This window comes from Azolla caroliniana, unplaced genomic scaffold (genome assembly GCF_043228905.1).
Source record: "Azolla caroliniana isolate FFs.n. ecotype wild unplaced genomic scaffold, voAzoCaro1.0.p SCAF_7, whole genome shotgun sequence".
Taxonomy (NCBI): domain Eukaryota; kingdom Viridiplantae; phylum Streptophyta; class Polypodiopsida; order Salviniales; family Salviniaceae; genus Azolla; species Azolla caroliniana.
The window spans coordinates 1,745,418-1,771,413 of NW_028230442.1; the positions used below are offsets into that span (position 1 = coordinate 1,745,418).

General features: G+C 36.2%; 1 protein-coding gene and 2 non-coding genes across 7 annotated transcripts; 2 read left to right on the forward strand and 1 right to left on the reverse strand.

The window, feature by feature from the left end:
• The first annotated feature begins 9,365 nt into the window (after nucleotides 1-9,365).
• LOC147861473 (RPM1-interacting protein 4-like) lies at nucleotides 9,366-13,467 on the forward strand. Of its 5 annotated transcripts, none has more exons than XM_087322511.1 (5): nucleotides 9,366-9,487; nucleotides 9,645-9,700; nucleotides 10,632-10,940; nucleotides 12,207-12,407; nucleotides 12,997-13,467. In XM_087322511.1, the coding sequence occupies exons 2-5, from the start codon at nucleotides 9,695-9,697 to the stop codon at nucleotides 13,042-13,044; spliced, it is 564 nt and encodes a 187-aa protein (XP_087178637.1). In that variant the 5' UTR covers nucleotides 9,366-9,487; nucleotides 9,645-9,694; the 3' UTR covers nucleotides 13,045-13,467. The 5 variants fall into 5 exon arrangements, with proteins under 5 accessions (XP_087178637.1, XP_087178641.1, XP_087178639.1 ...); XM_087322515.1 differs by having other exon boundaries at nucleotides 9,367-9,487; nucleotides 10,710-10,940; XM_087322513.1 differs by having other exon boundaries at nucleotides 9,367-9,487; nucleotides 9,667-9,700.
• Nucleotides 13,468-20,160: 6,693 nt separating this feature from the next.
• TRNAS-AGA (transfer RNA serine (anticodon AGA)) lies at nucleotides 20,161-20,241 on the forward strand. Its single transcript has one exon. It is a non-coding gene; the product is annotated as a tRNA-Ser (tRNA).
• Nucleotides 20,242-20,341: 100 nt separating this feature from the next.
• On the reverse strand, nucleotides 20,342-20,413 carry TRNAC-GCA (transfer RNA cysteine (anticodon GCA)). The gene has a single exon. It is a non-coding gene; the product is annotated as a tRNA-Cys (tRNA).
• Between the last annotated feature and the right edge of the window lie 5,583 nt (nucleotides 20,414-25,996).

Sequence of the window (25,996 nt, forward strand, 5' to 3'; positions counted from 1 at the left end):
GGTCTCAAGCCCGGTGGATAACGTATTATTGGATATTCAAGTTACATTGAATCAAGCACTACAAGATCTTGAGGTCAGAAGTTATCAACAGTTTCGGGTGAGGGACAAGAAACAAGAGGTATATGATCATAACTCTGTCTCACATAAATTCTTTCATGGGTTACATGCATCTCATGCCAGAATGGATGTGGTACACATAGAAGTTGATGGAACTTTGAGTACAAATCCACAAGTAATTATTGATAATTGTATTCAACATTTTACAAAATTTCTAGGTCATGAAAGTATTCTAGATAATGATATGAAAGAAGCATGAGCAATGTTTTTTCAATCCATCAAGGCAATGTTAGGCAACAGGTTGTGATGAGTATAGAAGAGGACATAAGAGAAGAAGAGGTGGAGTATGTCTTATCACATCTTGCAAATGATAAAAGTCCAAGTTGGGATGGAATTACGAATGAGTTTTTTAAATCATTTGTTCAAGATCTTAAAGGGCCCCTTACGACAATCTTTCAAGAAGTGTGGAGTTCTGGTAACATGCCTAATTCCTGGAAGATTGGGCTCATCAAACTTATACCTAAAGTTGCTTCTCCTACTTCATTTGGTCAATGGAGGTCAATATCATTAATGGGTGGTTTATACAAGATTTTTACCAAAGTAATTGCCAATCGACTTCAAAAGGTATTACCCTCTATTGTACATCCTATGCAATATGGATTTATTACATGAAGGGACATCCTTCATAACATTTTAAATGTTCAAATGGTTCTGGATTATGCGAAGGAATCAAAACAAGAAATTGTTATGATACAATTGGATATTGAGAAGGCTTATGATCATGTCAATTGGTCATTTCTTGCCCAACTTATGTTTGAGATGGGTTTTAGTACAAGGATGTCTTGACTCTCATTTATGTTGGGATTAGGTGCAATGTCACATGTCATGTTAAATGGTGGAGTGACTAAGGCAATATCATTAACAAGGTCAGTGAGACAAGGATGTCCATTGAGTCCATTATTATTTGCCATTGTTACCCACCCAATTTTGGTTAAAATGCGTGAGTTAGCGATATGTCGAGATATAGTGGGACTTGTTTTATCCTCTGGGAATCAGATGATAGCTCAAGCATTGGCAGATGATTCTTTTTTGTTTCTCAAGGCGCATCCCAATAACATAGCCAAAGCCATGGAGGTGTGGAAGGTGTTTGCCTTAGCATCAGGTTTACATATTAATATGCACAAGTCATTGTTGATTAGATGCACTGAACAAGATTTGATTAATCTTCGTTGGAGTGGCCGAATATTAGATAAAGGGAAGATTTGTTGGCATTTGGGCTACCCGATTGGTGTGGATATTTCACCAAATCAAAGCTTGACTTGGATTTCTTGAACCATAGCAGATAAATTTATATATTGGAAGTCCCAAGCTTGGTCATTTGCTACTCGTCTCAAAGTGGTGCAAGCAATTCTGATTCTGATGATTTCATATTTTTTGCCTTTGTTACCTTGGACAAAGAAATCACTTGATCACTTGGCTCGTGCTCTTAGGTATACGTTATGGAAGAAAGACTCCAAATTTGGTATCAATTGGGTTTCATGGCCTCATATATGTACCCCAAAACATTTAGGAGGAGCCGGTTTACTCAATTTGGAAGATCATCTGGTTGCTCGAAGGTTTAGTCTCTTGAAAGAGATGTGTTCAGGTTCTCAACCATGGGCAGAGATAATTTGTTATTTTGTGGAGCAAGTGGGGATACAACATGGTAAAACAAAAATTAGAACTTCATGGTGGCATGTTATTAATAGCACTCAATCATTTAGATGTTCAACATCTACTATTGTTCAACATTTAGTGGTCTCTTGGCAAAAAAGTTTGAAGTTGTTCAATTGGAAACCAACTGATTGTAGAAAATATTGCAACTCTTTGCCAGCAGAGGTGATACCATCTTCAAGATTATTACAATGGGATGGAAAAGACAATTTAAAGTCAAAGTTTAATATCTAAATGGCAGAACTAGGTTTGGTAACTGTGGAGGATGGTATTTTAGAGTCACAGAGGCAGATGATGGCTTTTCGAACTGTGAGAAGTAGATTTCATATACCTCCTGGATATGGTCAGATTTGGCAAACAATAGTACAATTGCCTATTTTATCATCACCGATTCCACAATTGGTGGTGGTGGAACCGTGGAGAGATTGGTTTTTTTATAACAAGAAATCATTATTTGCAGTGAACACAAATGATGTTTATCATAAGTTGGTTAAGGATAGAGTTTGGGTACAGAGCAAGGTTTTGGATACATGGCACATTATCTGTGGAAGTGAATGGTGTGCTAGAGTTTTAGATGCAGGATGGAAGTCTCGTCTTCCTTTCTGTGCAAAGGTGTTTCTTTGGCGTGCTATGGTTGGTGGGTTACCTTTGGCTAGGGCTTTAAAACAAAGATACATTGGTAGTGGTACATGTGTCTTTTGTACGATGGTTGATGAAGATTCTCGACATAGGTTTATATCTTGCCATGTTACTAAAAGTATATGGATAGGTATATCACAACTGTGGGGGTCATTAACTGGAAATATTTTGTCACCTTTTCAATGGGTTTTCATTGAAGGTGATAGAGTTTTACCATCCCCAGAGTATAAGATTGTGTTTGATTATTTGCGGTACTTGGGCATGTGGTATATTTGGAACTTGCGGAATGGTTTCTTATTTGATGGGCTTTCTGGAGTATCTCAACAGATATGTAGGATAAAAGGAAAGTTTATTTGGCAATTTTCACAATTATGTTGTATGGGAACTTTGTCTTCAAATGAGTTACATTTGTGTCGCTTTGTATTGCAGCACCTTAGAAGGTTGTCCTTGCCACATCGCTACCTTTTGTTGGGAATATGTCCCTCCAGTGGGAGGAAGAACCGACTGATCGGAAAGCCGACAGTCGAAGAGTCGAAAACAATGAGTCGACTATTTGAAGATTCGACTATTATTATTATAGTAATGATGATGATGATGATGTGTGGAAATAGGTCTCTCCAGACGAGGAGAGAGAGGAGCCGAGTTGATCGGCCTCGGCGAAACCGGAATCATGTAAATAGCCAACTCGTGAGACTATATTTGTAAATAGTCTAAGTGTGCGCCCCATGAGGGCTACGTATGTAAATAACCAGAAAGTTGCGTAAGTATATATGCAACTAGGGCAAACTTTATGGTGTACAGAACTATGTAAAAACAGAGTTAGAACTGTAGAAACAGAGGGTGTAGAGAGTGAGTGTGAGAGAAGAAGGAAGAGTCGTGCCATAGCTGTGTGTGTAACAGCAGACGCGAAGAGCCCTGTGCGGCTGATGCACTCGTGAGAGAGTGTTGTAATCTTCTCGCTATTGTATATCCACTATTTGTATAGTGAAGAATCTGTTCCCGTGGTTTTTCCCGTTTTAGGGTTTCCACGTAAATCTCTGTGTATACTTTTGTTTATCTTGTATTTCTGTATTTCTGCAATTCATATTTCAGCGCGTAGGTTGTTTATTGTGATCTATTCCGCATCGATTTCTCAACACCTTTGACGTAGTTTTGATAGCAACGTTTTTTTGTATTATCATGTTGTTTTAATATAAACATACATTTACGGAGAGAGAGAGAGAGAGAGAGAGAGAGAGAGAGAGAGAGAGAGAGAGAGAGAGAGAGATTGTGTGTATGTGTGTGTGTGTGTGAACGTACGCATAAGGTACTCATATATGCGCACACAAACATCTTTTCAACCTAAGAATGCACCCATGTTGAAAAGGTCAAAATTGTCGAATACATTGCACATATTGAAACATAAACTAGAAATACTTCATCTATGGAGTTTGAATATTGAAGTAGAGTAATTGTTATAACCAAATAGGTGCAAAGTAGTTGTAAATTATTATCAACAAAGTGAATGTTTATATTAAGTGAACGTGTGAATATTTTTGCGGAAATAATATAGTGATTGCATGACTTCGTGATGACTAGCATTGTTTCAAGTTGTAAGTTGTTTGAATCTCAATAATCATTTACACAGATATTCAAGATTATGAGAGTTGAGAAACTAATTTAGAGTAAGTATTGGGTGATTTAGATAAATCAATGATGTTAGGTTTGTAGGATATGTTTATACTCATTAATGTTATGGTTTTGCAACACTTCTTATAGTGACGTTATTTGTGTATGGATGAATGGTCAAACTAGAATCATGGTGGTCATGGAAGAAAGATATTATTAATCTATACAAGTCATTGCACCAATTGACATAGAGATATGATTGAGCATAAAGGATAGATTTGGATGTGGAAGTGAGTAGAGACAACTCACTAACTAATTTTAATCATTTGCATGGGTAGTTAAGGAAAAATAACAACATTGTCAAATGTTGCGACCATGTGGTAAAACCGATCAAAGAGAAGAAGCCAAGACTACTCCCAAGCTTTTAAGGTAACAATGGGACATAGTTGTTAAAAAACACGTATTCTACGTTTAGAGTACGTTTTAGAATACTCTGAAGTATTCTACGTTTTTCAAAAATTGACGTATTCTCTGTATTTAACGAGTATTTATCATTTCAAAAAAAAAAATCTTTTTTTTGAAAAAAAAACTTTAAATTTTAAGAAGTATTTAACGTAGTTTACAAGTATTCTACACGTATTCTAAGTATTCTAAACGTATTCTAAGTATTCTACACGTATTCTAAGTATTTAACGTACTTTATCTATAAAATACGTATTTTTACGTATTTAAAAAAAGAAGTTAGAATACGTATTGTACGCGTATTTTATGCTAAGTATTTTACAACAATGCAATGGAAAGAGGGTGGTCTTCCATGGACAATGGAGTAAACATGTGGTTGCAACTAATGATGCAATGTTTGGTGAGGAAGCAAGAGTTAATACTATGAAGAAAAAAATTGAAGGAAGAAGACAAGTGTGAGACTGTCGGAAGATATCATACAAAAGGGAAGAAGACACAAAGCACAAGACTATTAGAAAAGATGAGAGAGAGAGAGAGAGGGACGGAAGAAGACACAAAGATAAAGTGAAAGAAAAGCAATATAAAAGAATTTGAGGTGAAAAAGACAATTCCCAATAGAATGGATCCTCGATGTGGAAACAAGCTTGCAACTTATGTCTAGGTGTCAACTTGGATTTGTAGCCTTTTGTAAAGTTGACTTTATTTAGAAGTGTCGACATTCAACCATGCGTTGATAACCCTGTACTTCCGTCTAGCATAAAAGGGTAGTTTTAATCATCAATGTAGAAGCATTACGGATTCAACATTATAATTCTTACTATACTTCTTGCAATACATTTGCAGGTTGGATGACATCGTTTACATTATTAGGATCACAATGCAAATAGTTAATCCCTTGATTTTTATTTATAAAGTGGGTCTCCTCACCTATTAATTCCACATGTTTGATTTGACGTGCATCTCATTGACGAGATGCATAAGTGTGTTTGTCCCTTGGCTTATGGTTTTCTTGACCAAGATGAAGGTCAACCCCCTTACCCAAAAATATTATCACATTATACATAATCATATCCATGAATGCTTAAAGTATTCAACCTTCTTACTTCGAGTAAATGTTCTTTCCCAAGAAAACCTAATTCCCATTAGTTAGGTGAATCACACATACAAACCAGGCTATGTATACGCTAAGTATCTATAGATACTCTACTCTTTATAGGTCACTTTCATATATATTTGGCTATTGTTGTGTGACACCTTAGATTAAAAAGCGGGGGGGGGGGGGGGGGGGGGGGGGTGCAATCACTATTGCAAAACAGCAAACGACTGCATGATGAAACCTGTTATTTTTCAACAAGCATCAAAACACAGCCAGACATTGTTATCACCGAAAGCAATATGGGTGAATTGCCAGAGGACAAGGAGGGTAGAGCTAGTGAGGCGACTTGTCGCACTATTTTGGATGCCCTGACATGAAGTCCACCAATGGTGTGGTTTCCCAAAGTGAGATAAAATGTGCTCTTGCCAACTCTTGAGACTCTAAATCTCCCTGCATGTTTTTTAATTGTGCACGCAATAATACCACTAGATTAGGATATATTACGAGCTTAATTTCTTTTGTAATCATTTATTTGATAATGGATAGAGAATTTCACTAATTTATTAAATGTTTGCATGAGAAACTACTTTCTACGTTGTCTTGATTTTTGTTGGCCATATTGGTTTCTAAGATTCTACAATAGGAAAGTTTCCTTTTTTGACACAACTTTCATGTGATGAAATTCCAAAAATAGCATATTGTGTGCAAATGCACACTAGCTTTTCATAATTCATGGGATATATTGTCGGTTCACGAGTAATTAGCTAAGGGGAGCCAATAGTTGAGTCTGTAATTCGTGAATTATTTGCAACTTATTATAGATATGCCACATTGATTGTTATACATTCTTCAAGGGCAAAACGATTATAAGCATGTAGTTTTTAGTGGGGGTTGAATTGTTAGTCTATGCAATTTCAATAAAATATATAAAATAAGATTGGAAAACCTACATTGAATAGTAACATGCCATTCAAATGATTGATTGATTCATGAACATGTACAATTTATTAAATGAACTAAAAATCTCATTTCTGGGACCGCCAATATTGTCGTCCTTACTTTTTGTATAGGTGATCAAGTTCATTTTTCCACCATTATATATCTAAATAAGTTTATTCACTAGGTAAATGATGTAGAAGGCATGAACATATATACAATAAGCGCAAATTGTGGGAACTTACCAAAAAAGTCATCTCCTTTTAGAATTTGACCAAATCATTGCTCCTTTTTTCTCAATGCAAATTAACACCGAATTTACATAATTAAGTGAAATTAACGAGTTGCTACCTTTTCCAATGACGAAACACTAACCAAAGTAAAGTTGTAACTCGTTCATGAAAATGATTGACATGAGGGATGAATCGTAGAGGTTAGTTTATCATTTTTGTCCATATGTATGCTTTGAATGATGTAGTTGCACAACAATAAGCATTATATTACACCAATGCTGTTAATTATCTCTGTGACAAAAGGAATTGTGATTTGGTAAGTTTCAAAAGTGGATAGCTTTTCAGTTAAATCCCATGATATTATATCGTAGAAAATATGGACAAGATGCCCATGGATAAGACATGGACATTGACCTTTTCCTATCAAAGTATTCAATCTATCTTCAATTGTAGAACTTCAAATGAGATACATGATTATGCTCATTGAATACAACTATTTATGATCAAAGTGAGGGATACATTTTAGATGTATGATATGTGATACCACTTGGAAGGGGTTTAAAATATCCTTTGAATGTACAAAAGGTAAGAATATGAGAATCAAAGTCTTCTAGTGTCCACTTGCTAGTACAATGTGTGTGTGTGTGTGTGTGTGCGTGCAAGTTTATCATACTAATATACTATCAAATCATGTGAGTATTCTCAAATATACCAAACTTCATAGACCATAAGTACTTACTTAATAACTAGCATAATGTCAAACATTTGTCCATTATTAGCATCTTGAATTAGATGTATTCGCATCATGAATTTCCATACAAACTCACAACTAGGCATGGAGATTTGGTTTTTTATCACTCTTATCTTTGTTTTGAGATTGACAACATGCATTCATTCTTATCCATGTACGAATTCATGTCACAATGTATTTCCATCCTAATATTTGAAATTGTATCACATGATAGAAGAGGCATCCCTTTAACGTTGCATTATGTCATTGGATCCTAGGGTATAAAATTATGTGTCATTTGATGAAGATGATACCCTAATGTATACCATCTTTAAAATATAATTTGGAAAGTTGTTAGCATTCACATTGTCTTACTTGAGTGGAGTCAAAATGTTATATATTGGCCAATAACCTTAAATTAATAGAGTCAATTAAGCAAGGGTGTACTTAAACCATGGATCATAGATTAAGAAGTAGTTTATTAATTCTAACAACAATGCATGTCCAAATAAGAGATTAGAGAATATTATATCATGACACCATCACAATGGGGCCCTTACGAACCCTTACAAAAACTCTTCACTATACATATTCCTTGACCCAAGGCTCACTCCTTTCTAAATGCACATTCTATTTCATACTAATGTTAGGAGCACCTAGGATAGTGTGTCCACATACATTGCTTGAGCACAAACCACCACAAAAATGTGATCGGGGAGGCACCCCTACAAATAGAGGTCATATTAAATGGACATATTATAAATGGTTTTATATATCCTACTTAAAAGGCAAGTGCCACATTTTCTCCTACTTGTCCTTCTATATAACCACTCGTGACATATATGCGATATTAAAGAACCCATCTTTAGCATTAATATCAACCTCAAAGGGAACTTCCTATGATTATGAGTGTTCACAAACGAATGAATACGCATCCCAATAAACTTCATTAAGGCAAAGTTACCCGTATGTGATTGGATGGTAACTTCCTATTGCGAGTCCATGTTGTTAGATCTAATGATAGGTAAGTTGTTACAACACTATAAAAAGGGGGGGGGAGGATTGGCCCGAAGACACCTAATACAAATTGTGCCACCACATCAGGTCTCTTAGGGTTGCACCCTTTATTTTTCTAGAACTGAATGTTGATTAACAAAGATGGCGATGCACTAAATTTCCTTTATATATATATATATATATATATATATATATATATATATATTTCTAGGCACTAAGTTCCCTTTCTATTAAATTATCTAAACCAATTCGCACTTTTATCGAATCGTTACATGATGATGCGAGGGTGGGGGGGGGGGGGGAGGGGATTAACACAAAATCGTTCCAACTAGGCACTAACCGAGAGACATAATGACAACCACAACGAACATTAAAAAGGTGGGTTTGAAGAGATCAAAGGTCAAGGAGGATGGGCAATGACTTTGAAGGAGCTTTCACATATCTAGCTGTGCAAAATCGATTGCTAACACACACACACACACACACACACACACACACACACACACACACCTACACGTATATACGCGTATAGATAAATGTATACATATGCGTATGCGTATATATGTGTATGTATACATATACATATACACAGATGTATATGTGTTGTATGTATGTGCTATATGTATGTATGCATATACACATGATACATATACGTATTTATAGATATTCATATACATATATATATATATGTATATATATCTATATATCTATATATATATATCTATGTATGTATGTATGTATTATGTATATATACATGATACATACGTACATATATACGTATATACGTATATGTGGCCTGTATACGCGTATTTTTGTGGGTGTTGACCGAGCCCCATTTAGAGGCACATATACAAAGACACACACACTCTCTCTCTGTCTCTCATAACACGCACATTCTCTCATCCTCTCCCTCAGTTTTGCTCTCTATCAAAGAAACAGAGCACCCACAGATCTTCTCCCCCATCTTTAGCTCCTCCGAGCTATCAAGCAATCCGAGTAAGCTTTCGATTTCAATTCATGTTTATAACAACTCTCTCATTCCACAACCGTTTTGGTATCGAGATAATCGAGAGAGAGAGAGAGAGAGATAGATAGATAGAGAGAGATCTATGTTTGTTTCTCGTTTTTTCTTTTTCTTGTTGCTTAATTTCAGAAGAAAAAAGGATAGATCACAGGATTTGATCGATCCGGAAGTATCAGATTATGGCGGTAAGGACCTGATTCATTAAACCATTTTCTTGTTTGAGAAATCTCTTCTTTTTCCCCTTTCCTTGTCGATATATATTCGTATCTCTGTATCTATTTGGATATATACACATATGCTTAGATGCATCTAAGTATGTATGTACATATGTGTATGTGTATGAACACACATGTATCTATATAGTTGTATGTGTCTTAACACACGTGTGTCTACTTATATGTATGTGTGTGTACGAATACACGTTATCCATCTATGTGCACGCATATGTCCATAAGCACACATATATCTATATAGTTGTATGTGTACAAATACTCTCGATCCATCTATGTGCACGCCTATGTGCACGTATGTGTATGTGTACATATACTCTGTATCCATCTATGTGCACGCATATATGTATGTATCTATGTAAAAATTTGTCTTTTTGTGTAGGTGTATGTATGCACATATATATATGTGCATGTGTAGATGCGTGTGACTGTTTGGTGTATGCACACATATGTATGTGTACGTGTGCAGGTGTGTTTATATATGCCTGTCTTCATATACTTGTGCACATGTGCACATGTTTGTGTGTGCATGTGTTTTTGACATTTGTGTATGCAGGTGTGTATGTGTAGGCATCTGTATGTGGTTAAAAGTGTGTGCACGTGCACATGTGGACATAAATGTGCATACACATCGTGTGTTTACAGTATACATGCATCTGTACATAAATGCATAGGTGTATGTGTATGTTGTGTGCATGTAGGTATGCATTCATATGTATGTACGTATGCATGTAGGTGTGTGTGTGTGTATGTAGGTATGTAAATGTGTGCCTATGTGGGCATAATTGTTGGGTGTGTGTGGGAATGTATGTATTTATATATATGTGTCTGTGATGTGTGTTGTTCATTCATTCACGAGCATCATCTCTTTGTGCTATATATTTAGCAACGCCCAACCAACGTCCCCAAATTTGGCAACTTCGATGCAAATGAAGAAATTCCTTATACAATGGTCTTTGATCAGGCGAGGGCCAATAAAGCAGCTCCGGGACCTGGGAAACTGATAAACCCAAATGACCCATCCGAGAACCCGGCTGCATTTGGCCTAAAGCATGATACTCCTCCAGTGCCACCTCCAGTGAGAGACAATAAACCTAATTATAATGCTGGAGAACAAGTTGCGGATCGGAAAGGCCGCAATAGTGGACGTGAACCATATGTTCCATCCAGGATCCCTCCACGCACCCCCGAAAGGGTGAGTTTTGTTCTATCCTTTCCTAGTGTTTTGCTCCACATTACTTATTACTTATCATGTGTATGTAGCTTTTTATGTGTCTTTGTGTACACATATACAATATACAGTATAATGTGTCTTATACATACATACATATACATACATATACATACATGCATACATACATATATACATGTATATGTGTATGTATGTATGTATGTATCTGTATGTATGTATATGTATCCATATGTATGTATGTATAGTGTTTTAATCTTTCCCTTGCTCTCAAAACAATAGCTCAGGGTCTGAACTCCTAACCCAGCCCTCGGTTACAGTACATGTAAACAACTGATCCCCCATTTAGAGAGAAAAGAAGACATTATGTGCTAAAGCACAATCCCGAATAATTGCATTTATACAAATGTTTGATTATAGATTCAGGAAGTTACGTGAAGAGTGGTCTTGCTGGTGGATTTTGATGTTGCATTCTTTATAAAAACTCTCCAGAGTTTTGGTTTGAGATCATACACACCAACAATTTTCTTTGAAAAAATGGTTTTGCAACATTGACATTTGAGACGTAGGATACATCTCGCTATGGTACAAAAGATAATGCTATCAAATGAATACAGAAGGATGGCATAGATCAAGCTATGATGTCCCATGGAAACAATGGTTCTATTTTTGCTCTAGTTGTGATCTACTTTGATCTAAGAATTGTGCAAGTCCATTGTGCATTTCCTTGGGAGTTTGAAAGCATGTGGTAAAGGTTACAGTGTCATGACAATGATGACTGACATCTTTGATAGATGACTAGGACGGCTTGTCCAGCCTAGAGTTTTGGGGAACCTGGGGTCAGTCAGCAAATAAAAACAAGTTGCAAAAGCAAACTCTATGTGAGCATGTCATGCTCCATATAAGACCATGGTTGGGAGATGAACCTGATTGCTTTCTCGGAAATCTTAGATTACATGTAACATGTACATGTCATGAAAGATGTAACTAGGGTATATGTTACATTCCCAGACATTTGGATGCATGGTGGCAGTTAATTTTCCACTTAAGTTCATATCGTGGACAAGTGTAAACTTTCTCGTAATGAGTAATGAAATTCATAACTTTGATCAGTTCTAAGCTACCAATTGTTATAGCTATATTGACGTCTTGTCCTGGCAAATCTATCTTTACTAATAAAATATAACTTTGATCAGTTCTAAGCTACCAATTGTTATAGCTATATTGACGTCTTGTCCTGACAAATCCATCTTTACTAATAAAATATTTCAGGCTGCTGTTCCCAAATTCGGTGATTGGGATGAGAATGATCCGTCGGCAGGTGAGGGATTTACAATGATATTCACAAAAGCGAAAGTTGAAAGAGATGCGGGTGGACCTGCCCATATACCCGCTTTTCGAAATGACCCCACGCCCATCCCCCAGAAAGAAACTAAGGAACCTCAGGGTGGATCAGCTGAAAAGCAGCCTTCAGTAAGTTTCTCTGATGTTGATGTTTAGATTTGTTTTCGTTTTCGAAGCAGTTTCTGTTACAAATTCCTTCCCTTTGCGAATAATTCGTGTGGATTACTTTTGGCTTTGTTTGGAATTTCCAAAGATAAAGTTTGAAAAATGAAAGTAGTCAGGTATTGATCAAAAGATCTTTTTAGATTCCTTTCCTAGTCAGAATTGATCAATGAATTTATACAGATTCCGTTAATTGTATGTAACCCCCCACAGTCAAAGAATCCACATAGATTCCTTTCAGTGAGATCATGCAAAGCTACCCCCAAACATGAGCGCCAATTTAAGTCGGTATTGATTGAAGAATCCATATAGATTCCTTTTCGGTTGCAGTCATGTAGAACTGACTTGGCATGAAAGGTGATATAGAGTTAGCATCAGTCGAAGCAGGATAAGTCTTTTCAGTGATTCATAAGTTCTGTTTTTTTTTTTTTTCCAAAAACATAAGTTCTGTTTTATTGAGCCATTTATCTAGATTGAGTCTCCGATCAAATTCATGGTTTTTTGTTTTCCACGATTATCTTTTAATTGATTTGTATCGCTCATTTTTTCTACTCAGTGTATCACTCGGTTTTTTACTCAGTGTTGGAGCCGTTGCTTTGGTTAGTAAGAGTAGTGGCAAATTCGGCTTGTTGCCACGACCAATGGAATGTTTCTTGCGATGTCGACATTCAATCTGGGCATTTTTATCGGGCAGCTATGTACATTGGAATCTCGACTCTTTTGTAGCTGATATTTTTCTTTTCAACAAATAAATTGCTTGTCATGTGGTGATTCTTTATGCCAATATCATATCCAATGTATGTCCAATAATAGCTCATGGTCCCATTGTTCATAGACTTCTAGGATTACTACATGTTTGTAAGATAATACACATATTTTTTGAAAGCCGAAAAAAAATAATCTTTTGGAGATATACTCCATAAGTGTTTGTTTGTGTCTTGAAATCTGCTGTTGGCCCTTCGCTGCCATGTCTTGTAGAGGATCCCCAAAGATTGAATCAATTTTAACTTGATTATACCTATTTCCACCACATTGTTTCTCTATTTGTAGGATTGTTTAGATGTTTTTATTTCCTTATTATGCATTATGGAGAACATACATGCAAATAAAGTCATGATTTCTTCTGAAAATGCACAGAACATAGATGCAAATAAAATCATTTCTTTTTCTAAAAAATGTATCCATTATCTAAGGTCATGTTGTAATTATCTAGTCTAATGTCATTTTTCTTTGTCAAAAAAATGTATCCACCGTCTAAGTTCATGGTTACATTTTTTAAACCACATTTGACGGCACAAGGAATTAGAGAATGGTGTGAAATTGTAGAATGTTTTCTTGGATTTATTGCGAAAACCATGATCACTATAAAACTTGAAATCATTAGTATTGGTTTGCAGCCTAATTGTGTTTTAGAATTGGGAAACCAATCGCTCTGTAATCTTTATGAAACTTGAAATCAATTCAATCATGTGAGCGTTGGTTTGCAACATAATTGTGTTTTAGAATTGGGAAACCTATCACTCACCTATTATAATGGTGCAGTGTGGAACTATTTGCAAGAAACTCCTATTCCAAGAAATACACATTTGACAGAGAATCCCACCATGGTGATATATTTGATGCAATAGTTTTCATGGAGTACCTTTCAGATTGGGTTAGGTGAAATGGAAGACATGCGTAATGTAAAAGAGAACATTGATTGCTCATTTCGAAGAAATGGCTTGGAAAAACATCCACATATTAGGAACATGGTCTAACATTATGAGGCAAGGCAAAGCATCCCTAGCTACGAATAAAGGGAGTAGGGGATTGAGAAAGTAGAGTTTGCGACCTGAATAAAGGGGGATAAGAATGCATGCTAATGCACCTGTTAATTATTTTCATGTCATGCCTTGTTTACTTGTTTTGGAATATCAATTGACAATAATCTTGTTGGGTTTACGAGTCTCAAACTCAAAACCGTTGTAATTTAAACCAAACTAGTCATAAAACCATTTAAATTGAATAGTAAGAGATCCTTTAACCTATTTAAACCATTTAATAGTTTACTATTCAAACCAATCAAACAATTTTAACCATTTAGCAAATAATTTGCATAAAAAATCAAATTGAGAATGATCAAACTTTTGAACTAGCAACTTCAAATTGAATTGTCAAAACCCCCAAAACCAAATCAAACTAAACCAAGCCTTTTGAGTTCTTAGGCCATTAAACCACATTTTCTTGGTCAAATTCTAGCACCAACTAAATAGGTTGGCCAAAATGATGATGAGAAGGGATGCACCATATGTGATGGCAATGATGAAGGGTCATGTCTATTTCACAAAGTTCGCCTTAGTGCCATTAAGTATGTTTCTTTTGTTAGTTATTTGCAATTAAATACATAAACAAAATTCATCTTAGGCATATGTTTCCATTAAATGTATTGTATTAGGACATAAGCATAAAAAAGATATGTTCGTAAGGCTTTATTTGTTGCTTTTTGTTTCACTTTTCCTTTAATCTAATTGATTAAAGTAAAGTAAACTAATACATTGGGATGCCCAACAATTGTCCTTTGTAGGTCGAGTTATAGTAGCCAACTCTGTATTGCTGGCTTCAATGTGGTTTATAGCATCCATTTGGCTATTTTCTAGATCTGCAATAACGAAAGTGCAAAGTTTGATCCGGAATTTTCTTTGGAGGGGAAAATGGGGATCTCCAATAGTAGCAAAAGTTTCTTGGAATGTGTTAATCGAACCTAAAAGCAATGGAGGTTTGGGTTTGACAGACCCTTCAATGTAGTAAAGAGCCCTTTTGACTAAGTTTGTGATCAGAGGATTGCCAGGATCAGAATCTTGGAAAGGGATATTTCTAAATCAGTTGATGCAGTTAAGTCCTAAGATGAGCGATGTTTGGTCACCCTCTTTAAAATGGTTATTCTTGAATGATGTACAAACACCAAGGCGGGATCTTGCATCCAATAGATTTTTGTTAGGAATCATAAGGGCATGGGATGTGATTAAGCCATTCTTGCTTAAGGACAAGCCTTCTACGTGGGATGCACAACTTAATCAACCTCTTCTTGCCAATTCTTTATTTCGGGATAATGCAGGAAAAGTGTTGGGCCTGAGAACTCACCTTGCATGGGCAAAATTGGATAATGGGCCTGCTGCTGTCACAAACATGACAACAGATATTTCAAGATTTGAACTCTTGTCCTCTTATATTATAGTCAAGTGTTATATTGTAACCAATACATCCAAGTACATAATCATGTTATGTATATCTTCATAGATTATCTATTCACGTTCTAGGAGTTTTTGGAAAGTTTTAGAACTAGAAGGTTCTAGAGGGTTCTAGAATATTCTCCAAAATCTTCTCAAGAATATTCTAATGCATGTACTTCAACTCACAATATAAATACTTGTAACCTTCTTGGTCCCTTTCAAGGGATTCAAGCGGTCACGAACACACCGATTGCAAACAACGACGGAGCATGGATGACAAATGTCGATGAGGACCACACATAGTCGGTCATGTTCTAGTTTTCGATGAGGGCCACACATGGTCGCTCACGCCTGTTCGTGTTCCATTATCTGGTGAGGACCGCACATGGTTGCTCACTCGAGCTATTGTTCGTGTTCCAGATCCCGGCGAGGACTGACATGGTTGCTCATGCCCGCTGTTGTTCATGTTCCAGTTCCCGGTGGTCGCTCACGCCCGTTGGTGTTCGTGTTCCAACTCTCAACAAGGATTGACATGGTCTCTCATGCCCATTGGTGTTGGTGTTTCTAGTGAGGACAACACATGGTTTCTCACACCCACCACTTCCCGTTCACCCCTATACCGTGCTTTCGAAAAGGCGGCTGTAAAGGGGAGGATAATGTCACAGACATGACAACAGATATTTCAAGATTTGAACTCTTGACCTCTTATATTATAGTCAAGTGTTATATTGTAACCAATGCATCCAAGTACATAATCGTGGTATGTATATCTTCATAGATGATCTATTCACGTTTTAGGAGTTTTTGGAAAGTTCTAGAACTAGAAGGTTCTAGAGGGTTCTAGAATATTCTCCAAAATCTTCTCAAGAATATTCTAATGCATGTACTTCAACTCACAATATAAATACTTGTAACCTTCTTGGTCCCTTCCAAGGGATTCAACACCAGTCATTGACACATCGGTCTAGTATTCTCATTTCATTCCATCTTGTGTCCTTCTTCTTCTTTGTCTTCATGCTCTCCATAGCTCCCTAACTTCATAGTCTCATAACTCCCAACTTCTAGAGTTCTTAGCCTCGTCATTTCTAGTTCCACATTCGTCATCCATGCTCCGTCGTAGTTTGCAAATGGTGTGTTCGTGACAGCCACATTTGTAAGAACGTAGAATCAATTTCAGCAAATGTCACAGGAAGATTGTCTTGCACAATTACAATTAGTTCATGCTGCCAAGATAATGACTGCTACTATATCAACAACATATTCTTCGTTTTCTACAACCTTTTAACCCAGGAAGGAACATATATGGTTTGGATGCTTCATAAATGACACATTGGTGGATGTCAAGGGAGTTTCACCTAACATGTGTGCTTCTTACTTTCAGGTCCTAGACAATCATACATTACAACCTTACACCTTAGAGTGCAGTTATCTACAACACTTGCGAAGTGCACCAGTAAGAGTGGGTGCCAAATTTGGAAAGAAATGGATGCTCGATCCTTATCCTTCAATTGCTCATCTGTGTGATATGTTGTGGTTATATGCAAAAGACCTGGTTGCAAGATTAACATGGGATTCAGGGGGCTGGTTTTGGTCACATTCCTTGGGGGAACAAATCATAAAGGTTCCTTTCTTTCAATACTAAGTAAAACTTGGAAGAGCACTATTGCTCTCTCGGAATGCAAGGATACCAGCAACTCAGAAACATTGAACCACTTGGGGGGTCTCAACTTTGCATTTGAAAGCCTACTGGAAATGGATTTGGTCATTCAAGGGGCCAACTAAATTTATTCTCTTCAGATGGCTATTAGTGCATATGGCCTTACCAGTCGGTCACTCATTGAAAGGGAATGTAACACCCAATCTTCGACAATGTGACTTTTGCCATGAAGCGCATGAGATTGCCAAGCATGCCCTTTGGTCATGTTCCTTGGCTCAACAAGTATGGAATAAAGTTATTTCGTTATTTTTAACAATCAATGTCGGTTGCTTATTTTCATGGGGATCAACAATGTGGGGAGTGTTACATTCCAATTTGATGTTGTATGAGGCAAACAATGTTCAAGAGGCAATGATGGTACATAATAGAAGATTGATATTGGTCAGCCCCTTTCAACAACCTCGAAAGCAGGTGTGATTTGTCCAGATATGGAAAATAGTGACTACAATAACGTTATGGGCATTATGGAAATGTAGATGCAACTGACGTTATGATGCAACATATCAGTGTCTCTCAGATGTCTTGCGTGAGATATGGAAGAACTTGGTGGTAGTAGTCGACGGCCAGTATGACAACATGCAGGGTTCACCAGAGACTCCGAATAAGAGAAAGAAGAAGCTCCTTCACTTATGGAAAAAGTTACCCCTATTTTCTGAGTCAACTCAAGGGCCTCAATGGAACTATCAACTTCCATGGACCCTTTCTTGAATATTAGTCAAGCATGACAGAGTGCAACAATAAATTTTTATACCTTTTACAAAGTTCTAGCTTTGGTCTTAGGATTATCGTATATTATTGTACATGAAAATTGTAAGCTTTTGGGCACATAAGCTTAAGTTGTAGCATTCACATGTTTTTCTTATTACTAATGAGGAAAATCTTTGAAGAATAAAAAGAAGTAAATGAACTTGGAGAGTCGTACACTTCATATATACATGTGTGTCCATACATGAAAATAGTAGCGTCTTGACTATTAGTCTATTAGTACTTTATATATGTATTCTTTTTATCAAGTAACTCCATAAACACATATCACAATAAGCTCTTATTCACTTACTTTCATTGAAATGTAATTTAGATTAGCATGTATACATATGAGGAATGAAAGTGATATTTGCATGTCCATGGGTATAGGTGTGTTTATTTCCAACTTTCTTATGTCCCACAAATGATTTGTCAACACACCACAAAAGTGTGTGTAAGAAGCTTGATGCGATTTGAACCTTTGCCATCTTATTATCTAGCTCAAGCTTTATCTAATAAACTATCATATCATCGTTCACTAAAGGAACTATGTATTGAAGCACAAGACTAATATCAATAAAGTGCTAAAGTATATAGGTATATAGTGTTTACCTAAGTTTGTTAAGTCTCTCGCGGTAACCAACACCACAAAATAAACCCACGTAACTTTGTTCCATAAGCTTCTAAAGATTTCCAAGGCCAATCCAAACCATTGATAAGGTTGAGGGCCGAGGCTAGAATGTAGATCATTGTCATCAAGTTTGTCCCAATCTCCTAGATTTGAATCTTCATCGGAAAATGTCCATATTGATTATTACATCAATGAGAGAATTACTTATTTCCAAGTGATAGCTAGCCAAAGACTTGATCTCTTTGACCAACGCCACCAAGAGGAAAGAATGACGACAACCTTGCCAAATGTACCCTTATGTATTGCAAGTGCAGTTGGTACATCATGATCTACCAATCCTAATCCTATTACCCATGTTTTTTGTGAAAAGTATGTAAACATATGTCACATAAGAAATTCAAAAGGTATACTTTCTTATTTGTGAAGTTGCCTATATATTTTAAATATGTTTAGTTGATATTGTGGCCCCTGGGTCTTAATCGCATGACACTTAAGGTTAAACACACAATTAGACGAAGTTAAGGACAACTCCAACATTTAATTTTTAATTTCTCTCTAATTTCTTAATTGTGCAAATTGAAGGTTGATTTGCTTTGCTATTATGCGCTATGATGGAGAATTAGAAGCTAAATTTATTAATTATGCTTCTACTCTTATGGCCTTAAATACTTACTACTCTTTACCAAATAAAAGAGTGTAGTAACTTGAATAGAATCTACATTGTCAATTGTGGATAGTGGAATAATATTGTTTGGTGTTGATTGATAATAAGATTTGGTTGGATTATCACTATTATGGTGTCAAAGTGCATTTTGTTGAACAAGTGAATACAAGACTCTCTCAATATTGTCATTATGATCGTGATCATTCACACTGAGTTGTAATTGTTGAAGTTGGTAATGAATCAATTGCATCATTGGATGCATTCGTGAAACAAACTTATGAACATGGGAACTTTGTGATAAAGAACATGTGTCATGACATTGAAATAATTTTCATAACACATGCCATCGATTTAATCATCACTCTTTTGCAAATTCATACCAACATAGAAGCAAACTAATTGAAAAATAACTCATGTTGACTCTTAGAACAAATTTTCTACACATTGTTCATTCTTTTTTAAATTCTATCATCCAACCTTCTCACATGTTTAGGGTTTTGGATTGAATCGAATAATGTTTGGTTAGAATTTTTTTTTTAAAACTAGAATTCTCTGTCTTTCTTTTTGTAAATTTACCAATTCCTAAGTTACTAATAAATTTAGTTCTGATTGAGCGTTGTAGCCAACAATGACCTTGTCATCTCTCAATGTTCCCATTTAAGTTTTGATGAATATTGTGCATGCATAAACGTGCAAACATATTGAATAAAAATAGTCAGATAAATTTTATATGGCATAAAATTTGTCCATCGCTTGTGAACGTGCCGGAGTGGTTATCGGGCATGACTAGAAATCATGTGGGTTCGCCCGCGCAGGTTCGAATCCTGCCGTTCACGGTCATTATTGAAAATCTACACTAAATGTATAATGTGGTACCTTTTTGTGTGATATATGTAGGCAACAAATTTTTTCATCTGTGCCATCTGGGCAAAGAAAAGGGCGCAACCAGGATTGAACTGATGACCTATCGGACTGCAGCCGATTGCTCTACCACTGAGCTATACACCCTTAGTGATAAAATATTGCTCGATTTTGTTTATAACTACAAATAAGGACTAACTCAACAATAACACCTCGAGCCTAACGAGTCGATGCAATGTGAAGAGAAGGGGGAAAACACTCTAAAATATCTCAATATTAGCATCAAAGTTTCAAAGACAATGGAAGAAGTGCCTATTAAGAGGTTAGATCACACATCCAAAGGATATTAATGAGTCATTAATACAAAGACCGAACTTATCACATTAGTTTGCAACAAAAAATATATGAGTTATTGACATACGTGTCGACTTAGTAGTTGATTTTATTAAAGTTGTAGGGTTGTTGGTTTGATATGATGTTCATAATGTTGAATTATGTTGGCCATCATCAAATAAAGAAACAATGAAATTCTGGAAATATGTCTGCAATAATGCCTTGCTTAGAAAGCATGAATGAGGTAACCTCTTTCTAGACGTACGCGTTTATGATTATATGATAGTCACACATAACTAATGCATAATCATGCTAAACCGTAAATGAAGGAACCTAGGAATCGTAGGGAAGGGAGAGAAACAATAATATGATGGGATGCGTAGTATAATATTCCGAATTTATCAATACATAAGAAATTGTTATGTGACAATTGACACAAATGTCAAAGTCAAACCACATGAATGCTATTTAACGATGACCATATCATACACCCATTGTTTTCATACCTTTGAGCTTATCATATGTTGTTTGTAAACTTATGCACACACAATAAAAGTCTATCATTGGTGAATTGATATTCACATAAATAAATGAATAGAAATTCCATTGCTTTCATTGCTGAAAATAACAACACTTATTGGCATTATAGTCTACTAAATGTGTGTTCCAAGAAAATATTCTATATGACCACATATTAAGTTTATTAACACAACTTCGTGTTCCCTGAATGATAGCTTTTTGGTTCATGAAGCTATGTTTTGTATACTATTCCAAACCCTTGACAAATACGTCTTTGATTGATTCTATGTATACATGATTACGTGTGCTCTATGAAATATCTCCTTACAAAAAGTGTGCCTAGTTATCCATTATTTTAATGTAATAATTTAGGTTTCTAATGGAAGTTTGACAACATATAAGATTTCAACATATAAGATTTCAACAAATGGAGACATGATAAAACCCCGGTCAAGTAATATAGTTTGACAAGAAACAAAGCTTCACATGGTTGATCAAAGGATTAGAGAGATGTGAGGGATCAAAAGGCAATAGAACTCATTGCATGTAAGACACAAATAGAAAATTAATACATGATAGAAGGCATGTGGTAGATGAGAAAAGAGAAGGATAGAATCCTCACATGCACATACATATATAAAAAGGAAGATGCACAATTCCAAATATATCTTAAAGTAGGTGACATCATACATGAGAAACTGGTTCTGCAGTCAAGTCAAAGAATTAGAAAATGTGTGATGAAAAGGTTATGTCATATTCAACAACAGAATGCATGAGAAGTGACAGGGAAATAGAAACATCGATATACATGTTACCTTACTCTAGACCCTATCTCTTGTAACACATGGCATTCTTTCTAATGTGCTCGCCAATATTCAGAAATCTAGGAATGTGGCTTGAGAATAAAGCGAACTATTGTAGACAAGCGTAAGCTGTGTACATACACTACGAAATTTGACACAAGAAAAATGAAACAAAACAATGAAGAGGTTAAAGAAAGCATGTGCCGACAATTGATTTTAGGTGCTATTGCCATTAAAAACAATAATGAAAGTATGTTGCATTACTATAGTTAATATAGGATTTACAATAACATCAACATGTCTAATATATATGTTTTGCATTGAATTTTTAAATTTTCTAACAATAAATAGGCTACTCATTGAGGTATGTTGGCAAAGCTGATGGCATATGGGAGATCAAGACATTTATATATCCAAAGGATCCTTATACTTGGGTGGATATTGTTTAGTCAAGGACATAGAGAGAGAGCCATTTGTGATGCCAAATAATCCTAGTCACTTGCAATAGTGGATAATGGCATCCTTAGAAGTTTGAGACTTGAGCAATTCACTAATGATGATGAACCTTTCAAGTATATGTTGTCAAGATCTAGTGCTTGGTGTTGGTATGTGGGAATGTCACAAATACTTGAGAGAGAGAGAGAGAGAGAGAGAGAGAGAGAGAGAGAGAGAGAGAGAGAGAGAGAGAGAGAGAGAGATGGTGCCCAGATGGATGTAGCTCAGTTGGTAAGGTTGCCCAATGGAGACCAGATGGTCATGGGTTTAACCCCTACATTCCACAATGGCATCTAGTGAAATAATGGATATCTATGGAGTAATAGAGAGGTGAGAAAATTGGGTTTCAAACCCATGATGTAGTGCTAGTAATGTAAATAGCTTATGATAAGAAAGAAAGAGAGAGAGAGTGTGTGTGTAGCTCAGTTGGTAAGGTTGCCCAATGGAAACCAGATGGTCATGGGTTCAACCCCTACATTCCACAGTGGCATCTAGTGAATTAAGAGATATATAATAGAGAGGTGAGGAAGTTGGGTTTCAAACCCACAACGTAATGCTTGTAGTTCTAACAACTTACCACTAGGGTAAGGTAATTACAATAAGAGAGAGAGAGAGAGAGAGAGAGAGAGAGTTGATAAGGTTGCCCAACGGAGACCAAGAGGTCATGGGTTAGGTTCAACCCCTACATTCCATAATGGTATCTAGTAAAATTGAGAGATATATATAGAGTAATAGAGAGGTGAGAAATTAGGTTTCGAACCTAACACAAAGTGTTAATAGTGTAACAACTTACCACTAGTGTAAGCTAATTAAAAAAAAAACAAGAGAGAGAAATTGCTTGTTTTTTTTGCCTCCATAAAGAGGTCAATATTGAACCATGGGACTTGAGTACATAAGTTTTCGTAATGTGTGTCTCTTTCCTAAGAAGTGATATTCATGCTTCAAAACATTAAGTCTCCATGAGTAAATAGGACATGCACATATTAGCTCAACCTTCTAGGTAGTATCTTTAAGTATGGCACCCAAATTTGTGGTGCTAGGACTCCAACTAGGGGATGACAACTAGAAAACACTACTGAGACTACGCTTCGCTTACTTTAAGCCACGGACAGGGGCCAATTGGGCCCCTTAGATAGGATGTATTCTAAACATGGATCTCAAACCAAGGTTATCACGCCAATTGGAGGATAGATTCAATGCATCCATGTGGAAGGTGTTTTATGACATAAGACGAGGGCTCAAGTGCAATCAACCTCACTCCAAACATGCCTAGCTTAGTTAACACATCATGTGGAACCCATGTATTAGAGATGAATCCAACCAATTAATTGGATCGACCATTGTAGAAGGTCCAAGAAAGAGTATAGAATGTTGGAGGCGGTTTATGTCACTGCCACTACAAAATCAAGCCAACATACTCTCCATGGAATCATGGGCGGATGGACTATGAGATTTGAAATTATGAACATTCTATTGCTCAGGGAAGTTGCTAACCAAAGGACGACAATGGAGAAGGGGATAGGCAATGAGGAGGTGGGCCCTTTGATTCAAAGGGGTAGGGAAGTTCCTGATAGGATACATGGCCATAAGCTGTGAGACAATGAGGCACCAACATCGAACATGGTAATTCAAGTACTCACGTATACATGTGTTTAGTGGATTGTAGATCCCGATCCGATCAAAGTACAACCAAAATGGAACATATGTAGTCATGAAAACATAGCCTATATTGGGGAAGAAGCTTTTATGACCTTTGATGTACAAGACAATGGAAGGAACCAACTACAAATATTTTCTAAAGACGGAATGGTCTTTCTTCACAACGTTTCAACCAATTTTGGAAATGGTTGTGGGGCATACAAATTTTGTTTCCGTTGATTGTTGGTTCATAGAGCTATACTAGTTAATGGTTGGGAAAAAGGGAATGCAAACAATATGTGCCCATTTTTTTACGAATCTAGTAGAAGAACTAAGCATTGTTTGTGGAGTTGTGACTCTATGATGGAAATATAGAAAAGAATCACAACACCATTAATACTGGTCAATATATCCTCAACTAGTATAAATATGAACAATAGTATTATGGGTGATGGTACAAGATAAACCAATGGTACTTATGTGATATGTTCAACTCTTCATTACAAAATGGCATGACTTCTATTGTAGTACAAACTAGATCAAACCTTTATGTAAAAGGGGAGACATAAATAATGTAAATAACTTTTGGACAATAATGGTTGGTTCTCTTATGGCAAAGCGATTTGGATGTATATTGGAAGCTAAGTGAAGTGTATGGGCAAAAAATAGCAAAAAGTTAGTTTACAAACAAGCATAGTTATGAAAACCCAATAACAACATTGACCATATTGTCACTCTTTCAGTGTAAATGGAAGAAATTGTTTTGAAAGTGCCCTATGAGAATCTTTAGATACCAATTGAACATATCCTTTCAATTTCTTGAATATATGAGAAAGTGATATGTCATGTGCATATGGGAGCATCATTCACCAACTCTCTTTGGTTTATGCATTGACAAATTGAAACAAATGGTCAATAATTTTGAAAAGTAAGAAGGCATTGAAGAATTTTTCATTGATAATGTAATTATCATGTTTTTGCAAGATGCAAATGATGTGGTTCTTTTTCCAAAAACTTTAGAACATGCCCAAAAATTTATGAATATATTTGATAACGTTTGTTCGTGCAGTAACCTAAGTGACAACACCTCTAAAATGAAAGTTATGTTTTTGAATCTTGACTTAAAATAAGGACAAATCATGCATTATTTACAAAGAACCATGTGAAACCTTATAAAGGTTCAAATAACATGGACTTGAGGTTCCGTCCAACCATAGATGGAATGAATGCGGTACACTTGCTTAGAAACGGGAAAGGGGGTTGACCATGCATTTAAGACCATATGCAATGCTGGGTTCTCAAGAAATACCTCTTTGACACATTACTAGAATTGGTGGGTCTTTGTGTCAATGTAAATGTCAAGATTCAAACTCTTGACCTATTGTATTCATAGTTCTAGCCATACGTCCCATTCATGTCATACTCAAACGCCAATATTCGTATCATACTCATACGTGAAAAGGCTCCAAGTATGATTGAAATCCATACGTGGTACATAGATATATATACATATGGTGTATATGGCGTACATTGTGTGTGTGTGTGTGTGGGGGGGGGGGGGGAGAGAGAGAGAGAGAGAGAGAGAGAGAGAGAGAGAGAGAGAGAGAGAGAGAGAGAGCGTGTGGTCTAGAGAGAGAAGCCCTGTTTTGCATGTGTGAGGAGACAGTGATTGAGTGTATATCTAGACTCTAGAGAGAGAGAGAGAGAGAGGAGCTATGGGTTTTGTCTGTTTGACAGAGTGTGTAATATGTATATTAGATATCTAGATTTTGTAGAGAGAGAAAATCTGTTAGTTCTCGTGTGAGAGAGAGAGTGTGTGTGTATGTGTGTCAGACGCCACTTCTATTCACAAAGAATTATGAATATTAAAAATTAAAAAAACCCAAAAAAAGTCAAAAAAAAAAAAGCCAAACGAATATTGCGTATCATACGCGTACGTTTG